General features: G+C 35.4%; 1 protein-coding gene across 1 annotated transcript in view; it reads right to left on the reverse strand.

Moving 5' to 3' along the window:
- The window catches only part of LOC122791686 (xanthine dehydrogenase/oxidase-like), a 1,688,659-nt gene that overhangs the window by 1,393,447 nt on the left and 274,322 nt on the right, over nucleotides 1-20,890 (reverse strand). Inside the window, exon 4 of the mRNA XM_044059558.1 lies at nucleotides 11,991-12,099. Within this exon, the coding sequence (XP_043915493.1) occupies nucleotides 11,991-12,099 (109 nt within the window). The remainder of the gene's footprint in view (nucleotides 1-11,990; nucleotides 12,100-20,890) is intronic.

Below are 20,890 nucleotides of genomic sequence, written 5' to 3' on the forward strand. Positions count from 1 at the left end.
ATATATACCATTTCCATGGTCGTTGATATACTGTAGAAAAGTAAAAAAACATCAAAAGTGCAATGCCAGCTCACATTATACAAAACATTGTGGTAAAACTTAATGCATCTTTAGGCTTTCAAACAAGAGAACATTGACCGAAGAGGCATCAGCAAAGTATCAGTAAGTCTAGCCAAGCACAACTGGAAGTTAATACTTCAGATAATCAAAGATACTACAAGTAACCTATAGCAGCTTAAGAAAAAGGAAAGGTACAGGAAGGTCAGTCTGTTGGCTGAGATAACTTTAAATGTCTGATACTTACATAGCTTTTAAGCATATGTTATTCGCATAATATTAAAGGGCTGCTGCTTCCATGACTTTACTGCCTCCTCCATAGGTGTCTTAGCTAGTAGCTAAGAACAAGGGCATTAAATGCCATCAATCCATTAATTACTTAGGTGGTGATATTACTATAACTTGAGATATGATATGTAACCTGTTTGGACATTTTACAATACCTACCTCCTGTGTGATTTTTTGAGAACAGGATTATTCACCCAATTGTATGACAGGAAAAAATAAAGTACTTGGGCTTCATGACACATAATTATGATCAACCATATCTGCATACTGCATTTTACATTAATACCATGTGAAAAGGAGAGCTGTCCCCATCCCCTGCTAAACTGGTACTTTTTTTTTAATTCTCATTCATAATTACAATAATACTCAATTCATATATATTCTTATTTACATAACAAAAATAATAAAAGGAAAAGAAACAGAAAAAGGAGTAGAAAAAAGAAAAAAGCAAAGAAAACAAAATATAATAAAACATTATTTGACTATTCCCTGAGCATAAGCATACCACATATATAAAAAATACCATTTACTCACTTGTGTTATAGGAAATGGTGCAGATTTCAAATTATCTAATATATACCTTTTGGTTACCATTGTAATTAAGGCAATATTTAAACATATATCTTTAGAGAAATTAGAAAGCATATCAAGTAACATAGCATCTGGTGTTAAAGGTACATTTTTGACTAATTAAAATATGAATCCACTCATTCATCTTTGTCCAACATTCCTGATTGGGAGACACAACTCCCAACAATGGTACATATCATCACCTTGCTGTTCACAATGCCAACAACTTGTATCTTTTGAAAAATTTATTAAGAAGAGCCTATGAGGAGTATAATGAATACCATGCAAAATCTTATACTAATGGAATCAGTCCAACTAAAATATGCAAAAAGGCAGTTTTCACGAGATTAGCCCTTCATTCATCTACAGAAATGTATTTTAAATAGCTATTTCTGATTTCCCTTTCCCAGAAAAATTGAAATTATTACTCATAGGTTCATAGGTTCATAGGTTGGTACTAGGCTATCAGCCCTAGGGCCTATACAAGCCTAGCCATAACAATTCCCTGGCTATTTCTTCCCACATTATTTACTTTCCTGGACCCCTGTCTAGCAGGGCGACTGACATGATCCCTGGGGTGAATTTCCTTTTTCCCATCCAATCGTCAAGGTTCCTCTTGAAGAGGTCCAAAGAGGCACTCTGCTTGACATGTATGGGCAATCTATTCCAGAGTCTGGGGAGTCTCTGGGTCAGGAACCTATCCCTCCAGCATGTTTTGTTTATTGTGATGACAAGGTTTAGATCCCTGGAGCGTGTAGCTCTGAGGGATTGGGATTTCTTTAAGTGTAGCATGTCCAACAGCTCTGGGTTTGACATGGCCTTGTATGTTAAGCAGAGATTGCCTCTGAGTAGACGATATGCGACAGAGTATAGCTGGAGTTTTTTAAGGCGGTCAGCTTAGGGCATCTGCTTTAGGCCTGTGATTCTTTTAGTGAGGTATTTCTGAGGCCTTTCCAGTTGTTGCAGATGTCTTGAGAGGTACATACCAAATGGGGCGTTGTATTCTATAATGGGTCTAATGAGGGATGAGTACAGTGGGACAATGACCTCCTTTTTTCTGGATGAAAAGCCCTTCGTGATGAGGTGTGCCACATAGAAGGATTTCCTGACTGTTGTGGCGATGTGGTTATCGAAGGTGAGACCACTGTCCACCTGTGTCCCTAAGTCTCTTATCACACTTTCTGTGTTTAGTGTACTGCCACCTATATGGTAATTCATGGATACATGTTTTTTCCCAAAGGGGATAACAATACATTTCTTGGCATTGAGCTTGAGCCCATGCCTCTGGCACCAAGCATCTGTTTTTGTAAGGCCCTTTTGTAGAGTATCCACATCATTTGGGGATTCAATAATGGCTCCCAGTTTGCAGTCATCTGCAAACTTTGTTAGCCAGAGTCCCTTAGTGTTGACCTGCACTTCAGAGAAGTAGATGCCAAACAAGAGCGGCCCCAGGACTGAACCCTGAGGTACTCCACTTGTCACTTGTCTGGAGCTGGATTTGGAGTCGGCTACTTTTACAGTGTGGGTTCTATCAGTAAGCCATTTAGCAACCCATTGGGTGACATAGGGATTAATACCCAACTTAGTAAGTTTATCTATGATTCCAGAGTGGGGGATGGTGTCAAAGGCCTTGGCAAGGTCTAGATAGGCTGTGTGGACCACCTTACCCTTGTCCATGGCTCTGGAGACTGATTCAAAGAAGTCAATCAGGTTCAGGAGACAAGATCGGCCCTTCACAAACCCAAACTGGGTGGGGTCCAGTGTTTGAAGGTTGCCAATGTCTTTGTTTATAAGTTCCATGATAATACGCTCCATGGCCTTGCAGATAAGGCTTATCAGACTGATGGGACGGTAGTTTCTGGGATCCAAGTTGGATCCCCCCTTGTGGATTGGGATAACTGTAGCTCTGCGCCACTCAGTGGGCACGAAACTTGAGGTGAGGCTATGATTAAACATGACATTTAGGTGAGGTGCCAGTTCATATTGTAGTTCATGTAGTACACAGCCCGGGATGTCATCTGGTCCCATGGATGCTGTATTCTTGGCTTTAGAGAGTGTGTTTTGTACCTGTGTGGCCATTATTACTGGAATTTGGCAATCTTCCAGTATTGAGATGGGCCATTTAGGGGGTGAGAGGGGGGTGAAGTTGGCACTGAATCGATCTGCCAGGATATTGGCAATATCCTTTGGATCAGTATATTTATTGCCATTCTGTTTTAGCTCAGAGCAGATCTGAGCATTGCCATTTAGATTCTTGACATAGTTATAGAATGCTTTGTGGTTGTCTTTGGAATCTTTGGCAATTTTATTTTCATAACTAGCTTTGGAGGATTTTATGAGGCATCTCAGTTTCTTACTGAGGCTAGTAAGGGAGTTTTTTGCATCCTGGGATTTTCCTCTTTTCTGAAAAAGTTTCTTCCTTTTGTTGTAAAGTTTGTTTATGGCAGGGGACCACCAGATTGGCTTCCTTTTTTTGGATGAGAGCATTTTGGTTCTATTTGGGATGGCACAATTCACTCATAACCAAAAAAACTTAATGATCTTAATGATTAATGATCTTCACTCTTCTTGTCCACTCTCTACTATTATTCAGTATGCTGATGATTCTGCAATAATCTGTTGTTCTGATGACACTACTAACCATCATACCCTTGCCCAAGAGTCCCTTCACTCAGTTGAAATATGGCTTACTTCTAATCAACTGCTACTGAACCCTAAGAAAACTAAACTTCTCCTATTCCTCCCACCAACTCTCCAGCATCATAAAACTACCTTTTCTGTCACCTCCCTGAGCAACACAGCCATCTCCACTGAACCTCACACAAAATTCCTCGGAATTACTACTGATGCCCACCTAAAATTCAATCTTCACACTCTACAATGCATTAAAAAGACTCATCAAAACCTCAGACTACTATACAGACATGATAAATTTCTCACATATTCCTCCAGATTCTTCCTTGCACAAGCCTCTCTACTCCCTACATTACTTTATGCTGCCCCTGTACTCACAAACCTCCAATCTAATCTCCTCACTAAATTAGAACCTACCTACAACAAAACTGCAAGATTTGCCTGTAACCTACCCTATCACACACATCACTGTATAGCCATAAAAAACCTGCAATGACTGGAATTTCAGCACCAAATTCTACTACCACTGCTTTTTATAGCTCACTCAGTCTAACATGATCCATTATATTGCCCCTCCCTCTCTAATCTCATGGATCCATACACTCCCAGACATGCTCTCCATAGCTGTCAACAGTACCTACTGCATGTTTATAGGCCCAATAAAAATATTGACAAACTACTTTAAAGCTATTCCATTGCAAATGTTTGGAACAAACTATCACTACAAGACAGAACTATCATTAACTCCATCTCCTTTAAAACAGCACTAAAATAAACCTTCCACAAGTCATGGTTATGCCCTTGCAATGACCCAACATAACTTATATTCCTGTCCCCCATAATTTTCTGCCCATCTTCTATATACCAGTAAACTTTACTAATCATACTGATGTCCTCTCAACTTCCATTTACTGTACTCTAACATTAATTTTGTCCATAAGATGCTTTCTCATCTACCTACTATCTAGGGTTTTCTTCTGTTTTCACTCTACACTTCTCCTCTCCCTACAACTATCTTTCTATCCTGCCTCATAACTATCTGTACTCTAATATCTTCTTATACTCATATACATCCTCATTACGCTATCTTTTTATAACTTGTTATTGACATATTTGTAATATGTACATTTTGTTTTTCCAACTAGCTTGTATCACCTGTAAAAATTTACCTTATTATTTTATGTTGGCTATCTCAAGTTAGATCTTTTTATCTTGTTTAATCCTGTAATCATTGACAATGTTATCTACTCTGTGTTCTCTCCTAATATTAGAGCTTTTCTACTTGGGTATCTGTTAAAAAAAGGTTTCTGACCAGTTGGACTAACCTGGTTAACAAATGTCAAATAAATAAATAAAACTCTTATATACTATAGATATTTGTTGCTTTTTTTCCTAGTACTTCAGTTTTATGAGTATTACTATCAGGTAATCCGCGGTAGTGCAGCGGTAGCATTGTTGCCTCACAGCAAGAGGTTCTCCCATTCGATTCTCAGCTAGTTTGTGGGGAGTGCCTTCTGTGTGGAGTCTGCATGTCTTCCCCACAGGTCAAGTGGCGTTCCGAAAGACATGCGTAAATGGGTGTGCCTTCGTTGAAGGTTGAGCGTCGATCTGGCAACTCAGCACCATGAAAATCTACTGCCAATCATTAGCGGACCGGAGTTCCGCTGTGGTGACCCCTAACCGGGAAAAGACGAAAGACAACAACAACAACTATCCGGTTCATTGAAATAATTCAACATATTTTATATATCTTCTGAAAAGGTTCATATATTTTCCTATTACTATTATATTCCATCTATGTTTTTACTCCAAGATTCATAAATTATTGTATTGTATATGAAATAAAATATAGACCCAAATGAGTATAAGTTCACTCAAGGATACTTCATTCCACGTCCATCATACAATTCTTGTTGTAATTTTATAATTTTCCATGAACAACTTGTTAGGGACATTAATTGGATAGTAAGGAATGGTCTAATAATGGGTCCAAAACTGAATTCCAGTCAACCCTCATCAATATAGCTATTCCTTTAATCTAGTATCACACTTGAAATAGCTTGATATTCCATAAAAGGACCATACATAGAGAATATGGACATACTTCTAATTTACCCAAGTGTTTAATAAGAATAGCTATCCTAACTGATCTTGATTAATTAAAGTTATATATTTTAATCTGTGTTATGCTTATTACAGATATAAATATGATGCATATCAGTAAAATGTGTTTCTTGTAAAAGTATTATTTCTTAATTATAACAATGAAAAAAACTTGAAAATATTTCTTAGCTTTGAAAAGGTATGTGTGCCATTAATATTAATAGATATAACCTTAAGTAACATAACCTTTCATTATTTCAGTTGTGTGCCTTTTTCTCAGGTAGAATAAATTCTGTTGAATATAGAGGAGAAGCTTCATCAGCACACCACTGTGATAGGATTTAAAAATTCATGATGAGAAAGAAGAGAAAAGAAAGAAAGAAAAAATTAAAAAGAGGAAAATGAATAGCAATTAAAATCTAATGTCAAGTCTTTATTCTTTATGATATTTTGTATCAGTAAACTAAGTACAAAAATTCTAGGGATAATGCAATTCAAATTAATCCAGGTATCAAAAGTTCTTCTCTGATGTCTATGTTTCAAATATTAATGGAGTTGATTTTTAAATCACATTTAATGTTGCTTGAAAAATAAATAATGATTTTTATTTGCTTTTCCCACACTCTTTTGTCTAATACCAAAATAATCTCTTCTCTGTAACACCACCTCATATGGGCGATCAGCTTAAACAGAAACCTATGTACCATCTATTGTTATCTTCTTCTTACATATCACAGCAGCAAGATTTTTTTCTTTATCTGCATTCTTCATGAACGTCACAATATTCAGTCTGGAAACATTTTAACCTTAGCAAATTTTGGACAGGCTGCAATCTGATGGAATCTATACATTTTAATATTTGCTGACTCATTGTCATACCTCCCAACTATCCAGATTTTCACAGAAATGTCCAGATTTTTTGCCTCATATTTTTGGTCTATTCCTCTTACAATTTCTGTTTTTTTCTGGCAAATCATAGGTTACTGAAGTCCTACATAATGGCAGACATTTCAGATTCAGACTTCATATCCTTCAGAAAATGTATAACACAAAACCTGTTGTTCTAGCAACTTTCTAAGTTGATAAGAGCAATATTTAAAATCTGCCCCTATTTTTGGGCTTTTGCTCCCCGCATTATTTTCGGCTTTGTCTAGATTTCTTGCAGTTAGAGGTTGAGAGGTATGATGCTTACTTATATCCAGTATTACTGCAAAAGTATATTGTAATACTAATTTAGTTATTTATGATTTGCTGCTCGTTTTCATACAATATTCATTTCTTTAATTAATTTAATTTCATGTTCACAAGCATCACATTTCATTTGTAAGTCAGAGATCGATGTAGAATGAATACGCTGCTGTTCCTCCATTTTGTTGACCTCATGCTGCATTTGTGCATTGTTGTCAGTAGCTACCACAATTTATTTTTCATTTACAGTGAATACCATGCAGCTTTGCAGATAATGGTATACATATAAATCCAAGTGACTTATTTGCACTAAAATCACATAAAGTCCATCTCATTTCAATTTTTCTGTTTGCTAAACTAACAGCACAAACATTATCTGATGCAGCCTGTTCTTATTATCTGTTACATTTATCAGACAGTTTTCATTCTTTTCACCTAGTACCAACAGCTTTAAAATATCTGTACCTTCACGTGTCATTTTGTTTAGTTCCTCCATTTCAGAAGATGTACTTATTCCTGCATCAGGTTTTAAAATTTAAGAAATGCTACTCACAATTACTTGGTGATATAATGTATCTTTCCTTCTTAAAGTTACGTCATTCTTCCATCTCTTTTGATGAGCGAGCAGCATTTGTTTTAGCACTTCTTTTAATAACTGAATTTGATTCTTTGCATAATTTTAACAATGAGCAAATGTCTTTAGGTGGCGTTAATGTGCCAGATGAAAAAGAAGCGACTTCTTCATTACCGTATGCAAGGCTAGCACTTTTTCTTTTCCTTTTTAACATAATGTTCAGCTAGCCAATAGACTCCTCTCAGAAATACCCCTGCCAAACTAGTTCTAAAGGGGCAAAGGATTAAGTAGGTTGCCAAACTTCTTTACAAATGCTACTAAACAAAATAAACTTTACAGGCATATTGTCAGTAACAATTAATGTAGTAGCCTTCTTAAGTTGCAGTACCCATCATGGTGGTAATAACAGTACAACAGCATAGTGAAATGCTCCATATTGATTTAAGACATTGGAGTCATCAAGGGTTTTTGTTTAAAACAAAAAGGGTCCCCCATTCAAACTGAAGTAAACCAAGAGTAAAAGCTTAATACTGTAGTTCGCATAGCGTCAAGTGAAAGAGAGAGACAGACACAAGCTGACCAAGGTATAAAACATAATGAAGCATTATGGAGGGGGTACAATAAAAGTCAATGAAAAATATATTCATAAATATACAGGAAAATGCCAAGGATGTGCCTCCAGAACTTAAGAAGTTAAAATAAGGTAGGTCTATATATCACTGCAAAATGTCTATAGCTTAAACCTGGAGTCCATGTGATGAAGACATCACCACGGTATGACCGCTTGAAGGCATGACTATTTAAATTTGTCTATATTACACAAACATATGTTAACACTACATTATGCTTATAAAGCAGTGCTACATTTAATATAACTATTATATCTCTAGGCAGAAAAAATGCACCTGCCTTTTAGAAGAAAATGCAATACAATCTGTTCATTATTCTGCAGACATTACTTTGAAACTGATTTACTCTTCATGATCTGCAAAGAAAACACTGAGTTGTTAAGTTTGCCAATAATGCTATCCACTTTTCAGAAATGCTATCCATCACTGTATATGTGAAATATCTTGATAGCCCCTTTCTTGTATTTGTATGATCTAAGAAATATACTGACAAATGATATTTTAAAATAATGGTTAAAACTAAAACTGATATTAAATTAATGATTCATATTCTGCAAGACCCTGTCTTTCAGAAATGTTGCTTAAATTATTTGAGCCAATTCTACAGCAGATAAGTTAATACTTTTCATGTGAAAGTTAGAATACACAGCTAGTTTAACAGGAAATGGGATGAGCCTCTTTAAAATTGAGCTAAGGTTACAAAACTGAATACTGTATTAACAAGAGGCATTCCCTGGGATTCAGAAAGGCTTACTCTAATGAAAAATTCTTAAGTCGGATGCTTCCCATTGCAATAAGCATTTCCAGTGCAGATACTGCTATCCCATTACTGCTAACCCCTAGTAGTGGAAATAGGATAAAGAGTAGTCTCACTGGGAAGCTGCTTGCTAATGTGGCAGGAGGGGCTAATGCCAGTTAGGCATGTGATGTCCCTAAGAAATGGCTGTAATGAATTGCTCTGTAACAACATGAATGTGTGTGTGTGTGTGTGTGTGTGTGTGTGTGTGTGTGTGTGTGTGTGTGTGTGTGTGTGTGTGTGTGTGTGTGTGTGTGTTTGTGTGTGCATGTGTGTGTGCGTGTGTGTATATGTGTGTGTGTGTATGTGTGTGTGTGTGTGTGTGTGTGTGTGTGTGTGTGTGTGTGTGTGTGTGTGTGTGTGTGTGTGTGTGTGTGTGTGTGTATGTATACATATATATATATATAATATACATATATATATATATATATATATATGTATATTATATATATATATAGAGAGAGAGAGAGTTTGCTACCACAATCTTGAAACAAATAATCATGAGACCATAACATCAAATGACCCAATAGCTGAAAAACACAATATCAAACCCCTGGTTTTACCCCCCTACATGACCCATGTTCGTACTCGTTCCTAAGTCTATACCCCTTCAGGACCTCTGTTTACACTCATTGCTAGGTTTACACTGGTAAGGAGGTCTGTATTCAAGGATTCTAAGCCATTGCGGTCTTCTGCATTTTAATTTTTCAATATCATGGTCTCAGGATTATGGGTGTCAAGACTTGGCTTTCAGGACTGTGACAGAAAGCCGATACATACACACACACACACACACACACACACACACACACACACACACACACACACACACACACACACACACACACACACACACACACAAACACACACACACACACGCGCGCACATACATACACACACACATGCACACACACATATATATATAAGTAAAGTGTAAACCTGGTAAAAAGGATACAGAGATAAGCCATTCAGTAAAAACTGCAAGAAAGACTCAGCCAAGTAAACATCTTCACTATGTAATACTTTAAACCTCCTGTAGTGGAGGCCCAAGAGATATATACAAATGACCCCTTCAGGAAATAACAGTGTTTAACTACATGCTTTCTGAATGCCCATGATTTCATGATTTTAAGTTTTTTATATATTCAGTCAGGCCCCTAAATCCAAACTCTGCTAGCTACAGACACAGCATGTTAATTTTTTTGCCATAGACAAAGGGAGATGCAGCAGCTTAGATAAAAATGAGACCACAGCATGAACTGTAACTGAGCAGTCAACAGAAACTAACTTAGAAAGCCAGAGACATCAAGGAGTATACATGGTAAAATGGCAGCACTAAAAATAGGCAAGATGTTTCTTTTTAAAATAATGCCATTAAATTGCAATGGTGTACCATGGCAATGTCTGTAGTCACACAAGGTATGTACTTGCAAACAAAAAATTCCCACCAGGTGTAAGTAAAATATGTATTACTCACTCCCTTCTATGTGTAATTATTTAAATATATCCTGATGTCCCATTTTCTTTTGCAGGTGAAAGAGCAAACAGTGCATGGGTGTTTGGTTTTAATTTATAATGTACACTTGCTCCTGACCTATAGCTTGTGATTCATGTATCAAATGTGTTTTGAAGTGAACATATTTCCTTATATTCTACTCTACTCACATCTATATGACCTTTCATGCATCAAATAGCTTATTTTTGTATTGTACTTGCACCTAAGAAATTTTGTTTTGTTTTTATATATAATATTGTACTTTACTTTCGAGGAGCTTTTCTCCCCGGGCCTCTGCTGAAAATGGACATGTATCCAGCTGGACTAGACCGGTCAACAAATGTAAAATAAAAATAAAATAAAATAAATAAATGTACACTACCACTGCTGTTTGTGACACTCAGTATTGTTATTTATTTGATTTTTTTATTTATTTAGTAATTCACTGATCAAAAAACAGGGACTGTTTGCAGGCACAGCCATGGTGAACATCCCATAAGAAATGAATAAAACATATTTACAGATAATGATATGTTAAAAAATAAATATATATGCATATTTAATGATCCAAGAATATGCTACACCATTTAGTTCAATAAGCAGTTTACAGTGTCAAAACATGGATGGAAAAATGGAATTATGCTTAATAGACCTTTATGGATAAGATGTAGCCATAATGTTTAATATCTATTAAATCATAGTATTTAATACTTATGATCAGTTTTTTTCTTTTTCTTTAATGTGTGCCTTGTGTTTATGCAAAGAGTACGTCATTCATTCCCAATGATATATCATGAAGAAGTTTCTTCATTCAAACCTGAAATGGTGCTAATGGAAAAAAAATAATTCTGAATTTGCAACACTGACCTTTTAAGTGAGCTATACCCAGTAGCTATGAAAAACAGCTACTTGATTGATGATCCCCTCCAGTCTATTTAAGCCCCAAGTGTTCAAGCCTGACAGATTGAAGAACATACAGAAGAATGGAATTATAACTTAGTCCTGAGGTTTTGTAACATTAGTGGCAGTTATTTTAGCCAGAAGGGTTCACAGGGCATGGCTTCCTTCAAAGGAAGTGTGGGTGCCTCTGAAAACTCAAGCATTTGTACTTTCTGTATTTTTTTATATAATTATTATGCTTAGTATTGTTACTGTGTTGGAGCTTTTCTCCCCAGGCTTCTGCTGAAAACAGGCTCCTGGCCCAGTCAGACATTACCCAGTTAACAAATGTAATAAATAAAAGCATTTTCGCAAAAGCCTGTGTGATTTCTCAGGCTTGATTGATTGGGCATCAACTAACATAATAGCAATTTTATGTACTGTAACCAAAAAGCTAAACAAAATGCTTTCCCCACCCCAAATATAAGACATTGTTTGCTTTATCCCACTTGTACAAATTTAATTAGATTTGTCAGCATGTTACTTCCAGAAAATGGCTCTGACTAATAGCAAATCATATACAAATGTAACCTAAAATGTTAGCAACTGCATTGTAAGCCTTCCTTCTTTAATTAAAAGTATAGTTATCTGCTTTGCTTCAAGTTAACTCATACAGCTGATAGACTTATGAAACAGAAACATTGAAACACTTTTACAGTAGTAACTATTATATCATAGTAAAAACTACTAAAGCACTTAAAAATATAAATAGCTCACCTGCACAGGATGGAGTCTGGTGGTGGTACTCCCAATTCCTTCAACCGTTGTTACTGCTGCATTGTGCAGAGAGCAGATGGGCGCCAGGCAAGCATTGACCGAGTAATGTCTAGATACACTTGTTAAGGCAGAGATATTCAAAGTTGTAAGTATGTTTCTGCCCTAGATGTATGGCTCTGTTTTCTGCAATGTCATATCTGGCAATTATTCTGGCTTTTATTAAATATTTGTCTTGTTCTATCAGTGCAGGAAATGAACGGATAGAGTCTGACCTAAACAGATTGCTTTGTAAGAGCTTATTGAATGCAATGTTAATTTGTACTGCACTTGGGGTGGATAAGGTCCCTTCTAATGGGCTGACTTGTGTATTGATTTGAAGATAAAACTGTAGCGAGGATGCCTTGATAATTGCTTACATTTTAGGTGTTGCAAAGGATTGTGCAGTGCATTTGAAGTAGTAATGTCCTCAGAGAATATGAGTGTTGTAGAAAGAGCAGTGGGACACACTGCAATAAAAGAGTGATAGGTGGAAGAAATTTGGAAAAATTCTCAAACAGATCATCTACATATCAATGAGCTTTGGGAACAAAGAAAGGTGAATTTTTTTAAACATGGAAACAGAGATAACAAACTATTATTCAATATGTTTAAAAAATGTTATTTTATAAGCTCATTAAGATGGACCTGGAAGAGCCAAAAGAATATGAGAAGATCAAAATGCAATTTACAGAATCAATGCTGCGGTGGTGGTGCTGCGGTAGCATTGTCGCCTTACAGTAAAATGTTGTCCTATTCGATTCTCAGCTAAAGCGTCTTCTGTGTAGAGACATGAGTGAATGGGCGTACCTTCGTTGAAGGTTGTGCGTCAGGGCTGGTAACTCGGTACGTAAAAATCTACTGCCAATCATTAGAGGACCGGAGTTCCGCTGTGGCGACCCCTAACTGGGAAAAGCCAAAAGATACAACAAGTGAAGTAAGAAAACCAGAAAAAAAATCAAAGCTAGCAAGAAGAAGATAGATGAGTGGGAAATGAACAGAAAAATTTTAAATACTTCCTAGCAATACAGTTGCTTAATAACACTTACTAGTATGTCTGTCATAACCAAAACAACTTTTTACTCAACCCAAAGGATATTACATCTTAAAAAATGATATTCAAACTGGAGTAGTTCAAAATGCTTAACGAATTATTTTCTATCTCCAGTGAAGTAGAAAGTACCACTCCACCCATGTTGTGGCAGTGAGCCCTTCTGTGGTATATCTGATGTAGATTCAAAAAGTGAGGATAGTTGTTGGGAGGATCTGGTCAAAGTACTTGTGTGGGCAGATATTTAAAAGATTGTTGCCCATATCCCAGGATTATCATAACAAACAGAGGACAAAGCATGTTAAATGTGTCAGTGTCCAGAGTGTCTCCACAGAAATACAAAAGGATTATAAAAAAATTGGTGTTACTTTGCAAAGATAAATGTGTTTTGCAGTGGAAATAAAAGTAAAATGTAATAAAATTTAATTTGTCATATATTCCAGGGAGGATAATATTGTATAATGGTAAGGCCTAGGAGCAACATGAGTGAACATGAAGTCATAATGTCAGATGTAGGAAAATATTTATCAAGTATTTCAATGATGTTAGTCACACAGCAAAAGACATGAAACTACTGAGGTTAGAGCACACAGGCAAGATGGAGATAAAGAAATGGGAGGAGAAGGATCAAAGAGGGGATTAGGTGCACCAGGAAAGGAGATTAATGATGAGGAACAAAGCAACAGGAAAAACGAAATGCACGTGCAAAGGCAGGCAGGCAAGGCAAAAGGGTCTTGGCAGCTTCAGTTATGTACAACAAGCTATTGAATGTAGACCCAGAACTTGTGAAAAGACTCGGGATAAAGATGTTGAGGAAGGAAAAGAAAAAGACAGTCATTGTGGGACCGTCATATCGAAAGGATTGACTTGAATGTATCTACCTTGACTGCTAAGAGAGAAAATAATATGAGGCAAGTATAAATATAAGCATACAAGAAAAAGAAAATGCCTAATATACACCAAATACCTTCGCAGAAAGAAACAAGACTTCCAAAGATAAAAACAAAAATACTGGAAAGATAAGGCTCCAGATTCCAAAAATGCGTTAATAATCCACTGAATCCAAATTTCCATAAGCAGCCCAGCTTTAATAAAACACACAAGCACTTTCACATATAGCTTCATCAGGTGTATACATCAACTAAGAAACCACACCTTTTATACCATACAATAATATCACATGACATTAATCAAGATTTAAAAACATATTCAACATATATTAATACATACTTATGAATATATGTAAAACTATTAAGACAAAAATAAGTAAAATCTAAAATGTAAAATCTATATAATATGTAAAAACATTCACCTATCTACATAAAGTTCTTTTATGTAAAAGTGGTTTAATAGGGGCACAGTCATTGAGACCATGTCCAGAATTAGCTCTAAGCCTCACAGTCCAATTAGCCTCCAGTTCTTCTGTCCTGGACCTAATATTGCCACCACTAATATTCAAAAAAGTCCTGCCTACCACTACAAACTTAAAAGTATGCTGTTCATCCGTATTGGCAACATGCCTTGCAAGAGCATTAACATTACTTCTTTTCTTTATGTGATACAAGTGCTCCCTGATTCTTTCTTTCAGAGTGTGATCAGTTTTGCCAATATAAAATTTATTACATATGGAGCAGTTAGCAAGATAAACCACATGTGATGTTTCACATGTAGCTTCTACTCTAATATCAAAAACTTCACCTGTATCAGGATGTTTAGAAAACTTATCTTTAGATATATAATCACAGTACCTGCATTTACCACAAGGTTTAGTACCTCGCTCCAATGGCATGCAACCTCGCTCTTTATACATAATCTATTCCTCAAGGACTTCTTATTTCTAAATGAAAATTGAGGTCTCAAACCTACTATTTCCTTAATCTGATTGTCAGTCATTAAAATATTCCAGTTCTCATTAATAATCTCAGTGTATATACTGACATCTCTAGTATAACTAAGGGACATTCTAAATTTATTATTAGATATATATCTTTTCTTAGGTGATCTCTCTGAAAAATAAGGCTTAGCACTTGTATCCCTTAAATTATTAACTGCTACTGAATTATTTTGAACTAGATTCATTTCATAGCCTCTCTCTAATAATTCAGATTCAGTTCTTCTCATTTGTTCCTCATAATCCTTATTTCTTGCATTTATTCTCGAGGCTCTAAAAAACTGATTCCTGGCAACATTCCTAAAAACATAACTAGGATGCATGCTCTTCCTATTTAATAATTGATGAACATGGCATTCTTTCCTATATAACCTGGTACTAATTTTGTCTATCTCATCCTTTTCAATGTATATATCTAAAAAAATAATGCATTCATCTGAATAGTTCAAGGTGAATTTCAAGAAGTCAGAAGAATTGTTAATATATATCACAAACTCTTGTAATTGATCAATTTTCCCTTTCCATAAAATAAAGAGGTCATCCACAAACCTCCTGTAAAACATAATAAATTAATTGAATGGACTTCCTATCAAATGTTCCGATTCCCATACAGACATAACAGCATTAGCATAGCTGTTCGAACACGAACTCCCCATGGCAGCGCCATGTTTCTGCTTAAATATCTTGTCCCTGAAGGTAAAGATGTTATTCTCAAGTACTAAATTCAATAATGTCTGTATTAAACAAATTTTATCTTCAGTAAACCCACCACTATCTTCTAATAGTCTCCTAACATAATTTACACCAATGTCATTAGGAATTACTGTAAATATGGAAACAACATCCAGTGTGACAAATAAGAAAAGCTCATTAATGTTGCCTTGATCCATAAAATGAAACAAGTCATGTAAAAAATGTTCAGTATCCTTCAGAATTATCGTTGACTTATTAATTAAAGTTCTAAGATGTTTTTCCAAGTAAATTGAAAGAGATTCAGTGCACCAATTATTACCCGCAACAATAGGTCTCATAGGAGGCTTAATTTGATTGTTATGCACTTTGGGTAAGCCTTGAATTATGGGAATGGTGGGATGTGAGGTATAAAAATATCTAGCCAAGTCACAATCAATAAGAGGTGATGCTTCCATACATCTTATTTCATTTGAAATCGAGGCTACCATCGCATTAACTTGTAAAGGTGTAATAATCTGATAAAACCTCATATCATCTAACATCTCAAACATTATTGTATCATAATCAGTTTTATCCATCAGCACAATTTGCCCACCCTTATCAGCCGGTCTAATGACTAGGCTATCATTAGTTTCCAAATCATGTAGTGCAATGAATTCATCTTTACTAAAATTGTGCCACTTATTAACCACTTTACTATTCTTTTTCTCATTATATACTCTATAAATATTAGAAATACATATTTGTTCAAATGCATTAATTAACGCAGTTTGTTTAGGTACAAATACACTGGGCCTTTTAAAACAAAATTCATGTTTCTCCTGAGTCTCAGCAAACATAGTTTTTAAAGTTAAATTATGTGTAAACATTTTCAAATCAAATATAGCATCAGTAATATGTATGTCAACTGTGGGTATAAACGTGAGTCCCAAGCTATTGAATGTAGACCCAGAACTTGTGATAAGACTTGGGATAAAGATCTTGAGGGAGGAAAAGAAAAAGACAGTCATTATGGAACCGTCATATCGAAAGGATTGACTGGAATGTATCTACCTTGACTGCTAAGAGAGAAAATAATATGAGGTAAGTATAAATATAAGCATGACTACATGGGGAGCTTGGTTAGGAAAATAAATATTCCAGGTATGAAATGGTGGCAAGACAGCCTCATCTTAGTAACAATCATACAGTGGTATGATTCACATTCCAATCAACAAACAAGAGGTGGGCCACAAGGACAAATGTTTGGCTTTACATAGGGATGACATATACTGCTAAGGGATCTAGTAAGTAGCAACATTTTAGTGACATGTTAATGGCTGCAAAAGGTTGGTCTCTGGGAGAACATAAAACATGAAATAAGGGAGGGTATGAAGATATGAAGAAGGATGAAATGCAAAAAGAAATTGATCTTGCCTGAATAAAATTAAATGTTAGTGAAAGTATACAAGTGAGAGGATGGCAGACAAAAACAGAGGAGAGTAGGAAAATGTGGTTAAGAAGAACTAAAGTAATAATGGCAAAGGTTATTGGGAAAGTTAAGACAGGAAAAAAAGGCACTGGAAGGATAACCATGATAAAATCCATCACTTTGTTGAACACATGCTGCAAAGTTTAGATTTAACACAGACATAACGCTTTAACTGGATCACCACGTTTTCAATACAACTTCTTCAGATGAGCATACCAACTCCTAAGTCTCCTTTTATATAACCACAAAAGTCCCCAATTATTTAATCGATTGTACACCCATAAAAAAGCACAAGATGGGAGGTTGAATACATAAAATCTATACAATATGTTTTGTAAATAAAATCTCTTTCCTAAAAATCATATTCATTAACCAGTATAAATATATATAATAAATAATATATGGAAAATGGACATTAATGAGATACAATGTTGAATGTAATGTAAAAAACTTTAAAATACCATTTAAAACCATAATAAAAAATTGTCAAACATCACCATCTACTGGGTAGACTCATAAAAACATTGGAAAAGTTGAAGTACCACATTTAAAGTTTAGTTGCCCTAAGCTTTAACACAGGCATCAACGATACCATGTCATTTAAGCCAGGGTGCCTACTGGCTTCCAACACCAGCTGCCAATACAGTTCCCAAGGGCCCCCTCTTGGATCAATAGGCATTGTCTCAATTACAAAGAAATAAAATTCAGCTCCTACACAATTCTGTGTATGTTTGTATAAGGTGTTGTTAATGTTCCCTCTTCTTATATCATATCTATGCTCATACATTCTCAACTTTAGCTTTCTTTTGGTTTGCTTATATAAAATGCCTCCCATTTGTCACACAGAGCTAAATAAATAATTCCATTTGTATTACAATTAGCAAAACCTATAGTCTTAATGGATTTGTCTCTACATTTCAAATATAACATGTCATCCACTTTAACATAAGGGCACTGGGCACAACAGCCACATTTATATGTACCCCTCTTGTTGGAATTTGGATTATTGACCCTCGACGTACCATTTTCCAAAGTATTCTTAATGTTACGGCCCCTTCAATAAATACATTTAAATGGTTTGTCAAACATATACTGCAAGTCTGATATACTAGCAAATCTGTTCTATTCATTTCCTATAGTGTTTCTGACAACTCCTGCCTCTCCTTCGTAGGTGATAACCAAAGCACTATTGTATATATTGTCTGTTGAACCCATATCTGTTTGGGTGTTACTTAGCCCATAGCCATCATTACCAAAAATCAGGGCAAACCTAGTTTTCCTTGCTTCAAGTACTTCACGGTACACCTCTATTAGGAGCTATTCCAGGTATCTCCTAGCACTAAACAGGTCCATAAGAAATGTGCTTTCATTAACAAATCATTGTCATCAGAGGTCATTCTGCTTATTCGAACAAACTGGCCTTTCACAACTCCTCTCTTCTGATAGTATGTGTGTGCACTTGTGTAATATAAATAAGAATGTAAAAAGGTTGCCTTTCTGTGCACCCTGGTTTTAAAATTCCCATTGCTTTTACTAATACAAATATCCAAATATTTCATCTCATCATGATTAATTTCATAGGTAAACCTTAAAAAATCAGTGGTGCCAGATAAATAATTAAAAAATTCAAAAAATTTACTTTCAGATTCTACCCAAAAAAGACATATGTCATCCAAAAAATGAGCATAAAAATTCCAGCAGTACCTAAAATCACAATTGAACATAAATTTATTTTCCCAATGGGAAAGTATAATATTAGCATATGGTTTTGGCACTTTTTCTGCACTTTTTTGGTTTTTAAAGTTAAGACAGGGTCTATGGTTAATTGTCAAAGAAAACATCCATCCAATGCCTTTTCATCGCATACTAATAATCAAAACACTTTTCGTCATACAAGCTTTTCATCATAAACCCAAATCATGGAACAGTTATAGCTGGCCAACATTGGGATTGTCCAATTTTTCTGTCAACTAAAACTAAACAATAGTAACTTTCAGTAATATGACTTCTAAAGTGCACACTGTATAACATAAAGTACAGAACACCTTTTATATGTTAAAAAAATAACAATATTATCACACTATAAATTGTTTATCGGATCATCCGCTTGTGGGGGACTGTGCCCCACATACCCCACTAATTATATATATACCATCTCCAGGATTACACATTTATAAGGGGATAATATTGTTATTTATTAACAGATAAAAGGTGTTCTGTACTTTATTTTAGTTGACAGCATCATCAGCCAATCCCGACATTGGCCAGCTATTACTGTTTGATGATTTGGTTTAAGATGTAAAGCCTATACAACTTTCACATTAAACCTTGGCTTATGATCTGTCCATAGGTTTTTCTACCAGTCTCTACAACTTGCCCAAAGGTTGATCTTATTCTCAGTTCTGATGTGATGCATGAAATGTGTATGTAAGACTGGACTACTCCCAGGCCTGCGCCCTGTAACATGTCATTGCCACTGGCCATGACAACCCACTGGGCCTTAACTAATGAATTTCTGAGCAAAATGGACAAAGGAAACTTTACAAAGGCAGTCTGCATACATTTTGCATACTAATAGAAATTAGAATTAGTGAAGTCTCCCTGCCCTGGTTTAAAGACTTCCTTCTCGAAAACAGCACCACTGCTTAAATGTGTCCCTCCAAGGATCCAGCCTTGCACCTTGTCTTTTCTTCATATTTATTAATAAACTCCATCATGACCTATCACACATCCCAGTCATATTATAAGCAGATGAAGTAGCTAACTTCATATCTAACAGTCAAAGCAAATGATAAAAAATGAACACCAAAAGGACCTGTATTCACTCAATCACTTTTACAACACAGACTTTTATTAAACTCATCTAAAACAAAATCAGTGTTATTCAGCATACATCAAAGGCTTGCTAAAGCTCCCAAGATAATTAACAACATAATATAATAACTGCCCAATTGAAAGAACTATTTCAATCAAATACTTAGGAGTTTGGCTTGATACAAAAAGACAAAGCAGAGTCTATCCTGAAAAATGGTGAAAAGGAAAGAATGACCTATGCAGAAAATGTGAAAGATAGCACCAGGGATCAACAGAAAAAAAAGAAAACAGAAGAAAATGTGAGGCAGAAGTATGTGGTGATGATTCAAAATAAAGAAGGAAAAAGAACTGGACAGGTATGAAGTTTGGAACAACTTAATGGTTTCTTTGGGTGTTAAAGTCCAAGAGGTAAGAGCTTTTATTCTTACAAAGATACATTTTGTGAGATTATATTTGAGACTGTTTTTGCAATGGAAAATTTCCTTGAGGAATATGAAAAAAGAAGAACTGTAATCCTTTGAACTTCTATGTAATAAAAGCATTTAACAGGAAAATGAAAAGAGGATCCATGTACAATTTCAAACAGAAGTAGAAGTAGAAAGAGAGACTTTAAAAGTATAGTCGAAGTATTTATGCAAAGAAGTACTAGGCATTGCAAAGGTTTATGACAAAAGGAGTTTATGGACTTATGGATGGGAATGTAATGTACTAAAGATCTAAAGCTGGAAAAGGACAAAATCTTACATATTCCAAGTATGATATATTGAAAGAAATAAGGGTTTACTAAAATGTTGTGGAAAAGAAGGACATCTGACAAAAAGAAATGTTATATCTGTGGATAACTGGGTTATGATGCAAGAAAATATGAAATGAAATGTTATAAATGTAACAAAATTGGGCATTCATGAATGAATTATAAAAGTGAAAATAATCATAATAGTGCA

This window comes from Protopterus annectens, chromosome 1.part2, assembly GCF_019279795.1.
Source record: "Protopterus annectens isolate FY-2018-M chromosome 1.part2, PAN1.0, whole genome shotgun sequence".
In the NCBI taxonomy this organism is placed as follows: Eukaryota; Metazoa; Chordata; order Ceratodontiformes; family Protopteridae; genus Protopterus; species Protopterus annectens.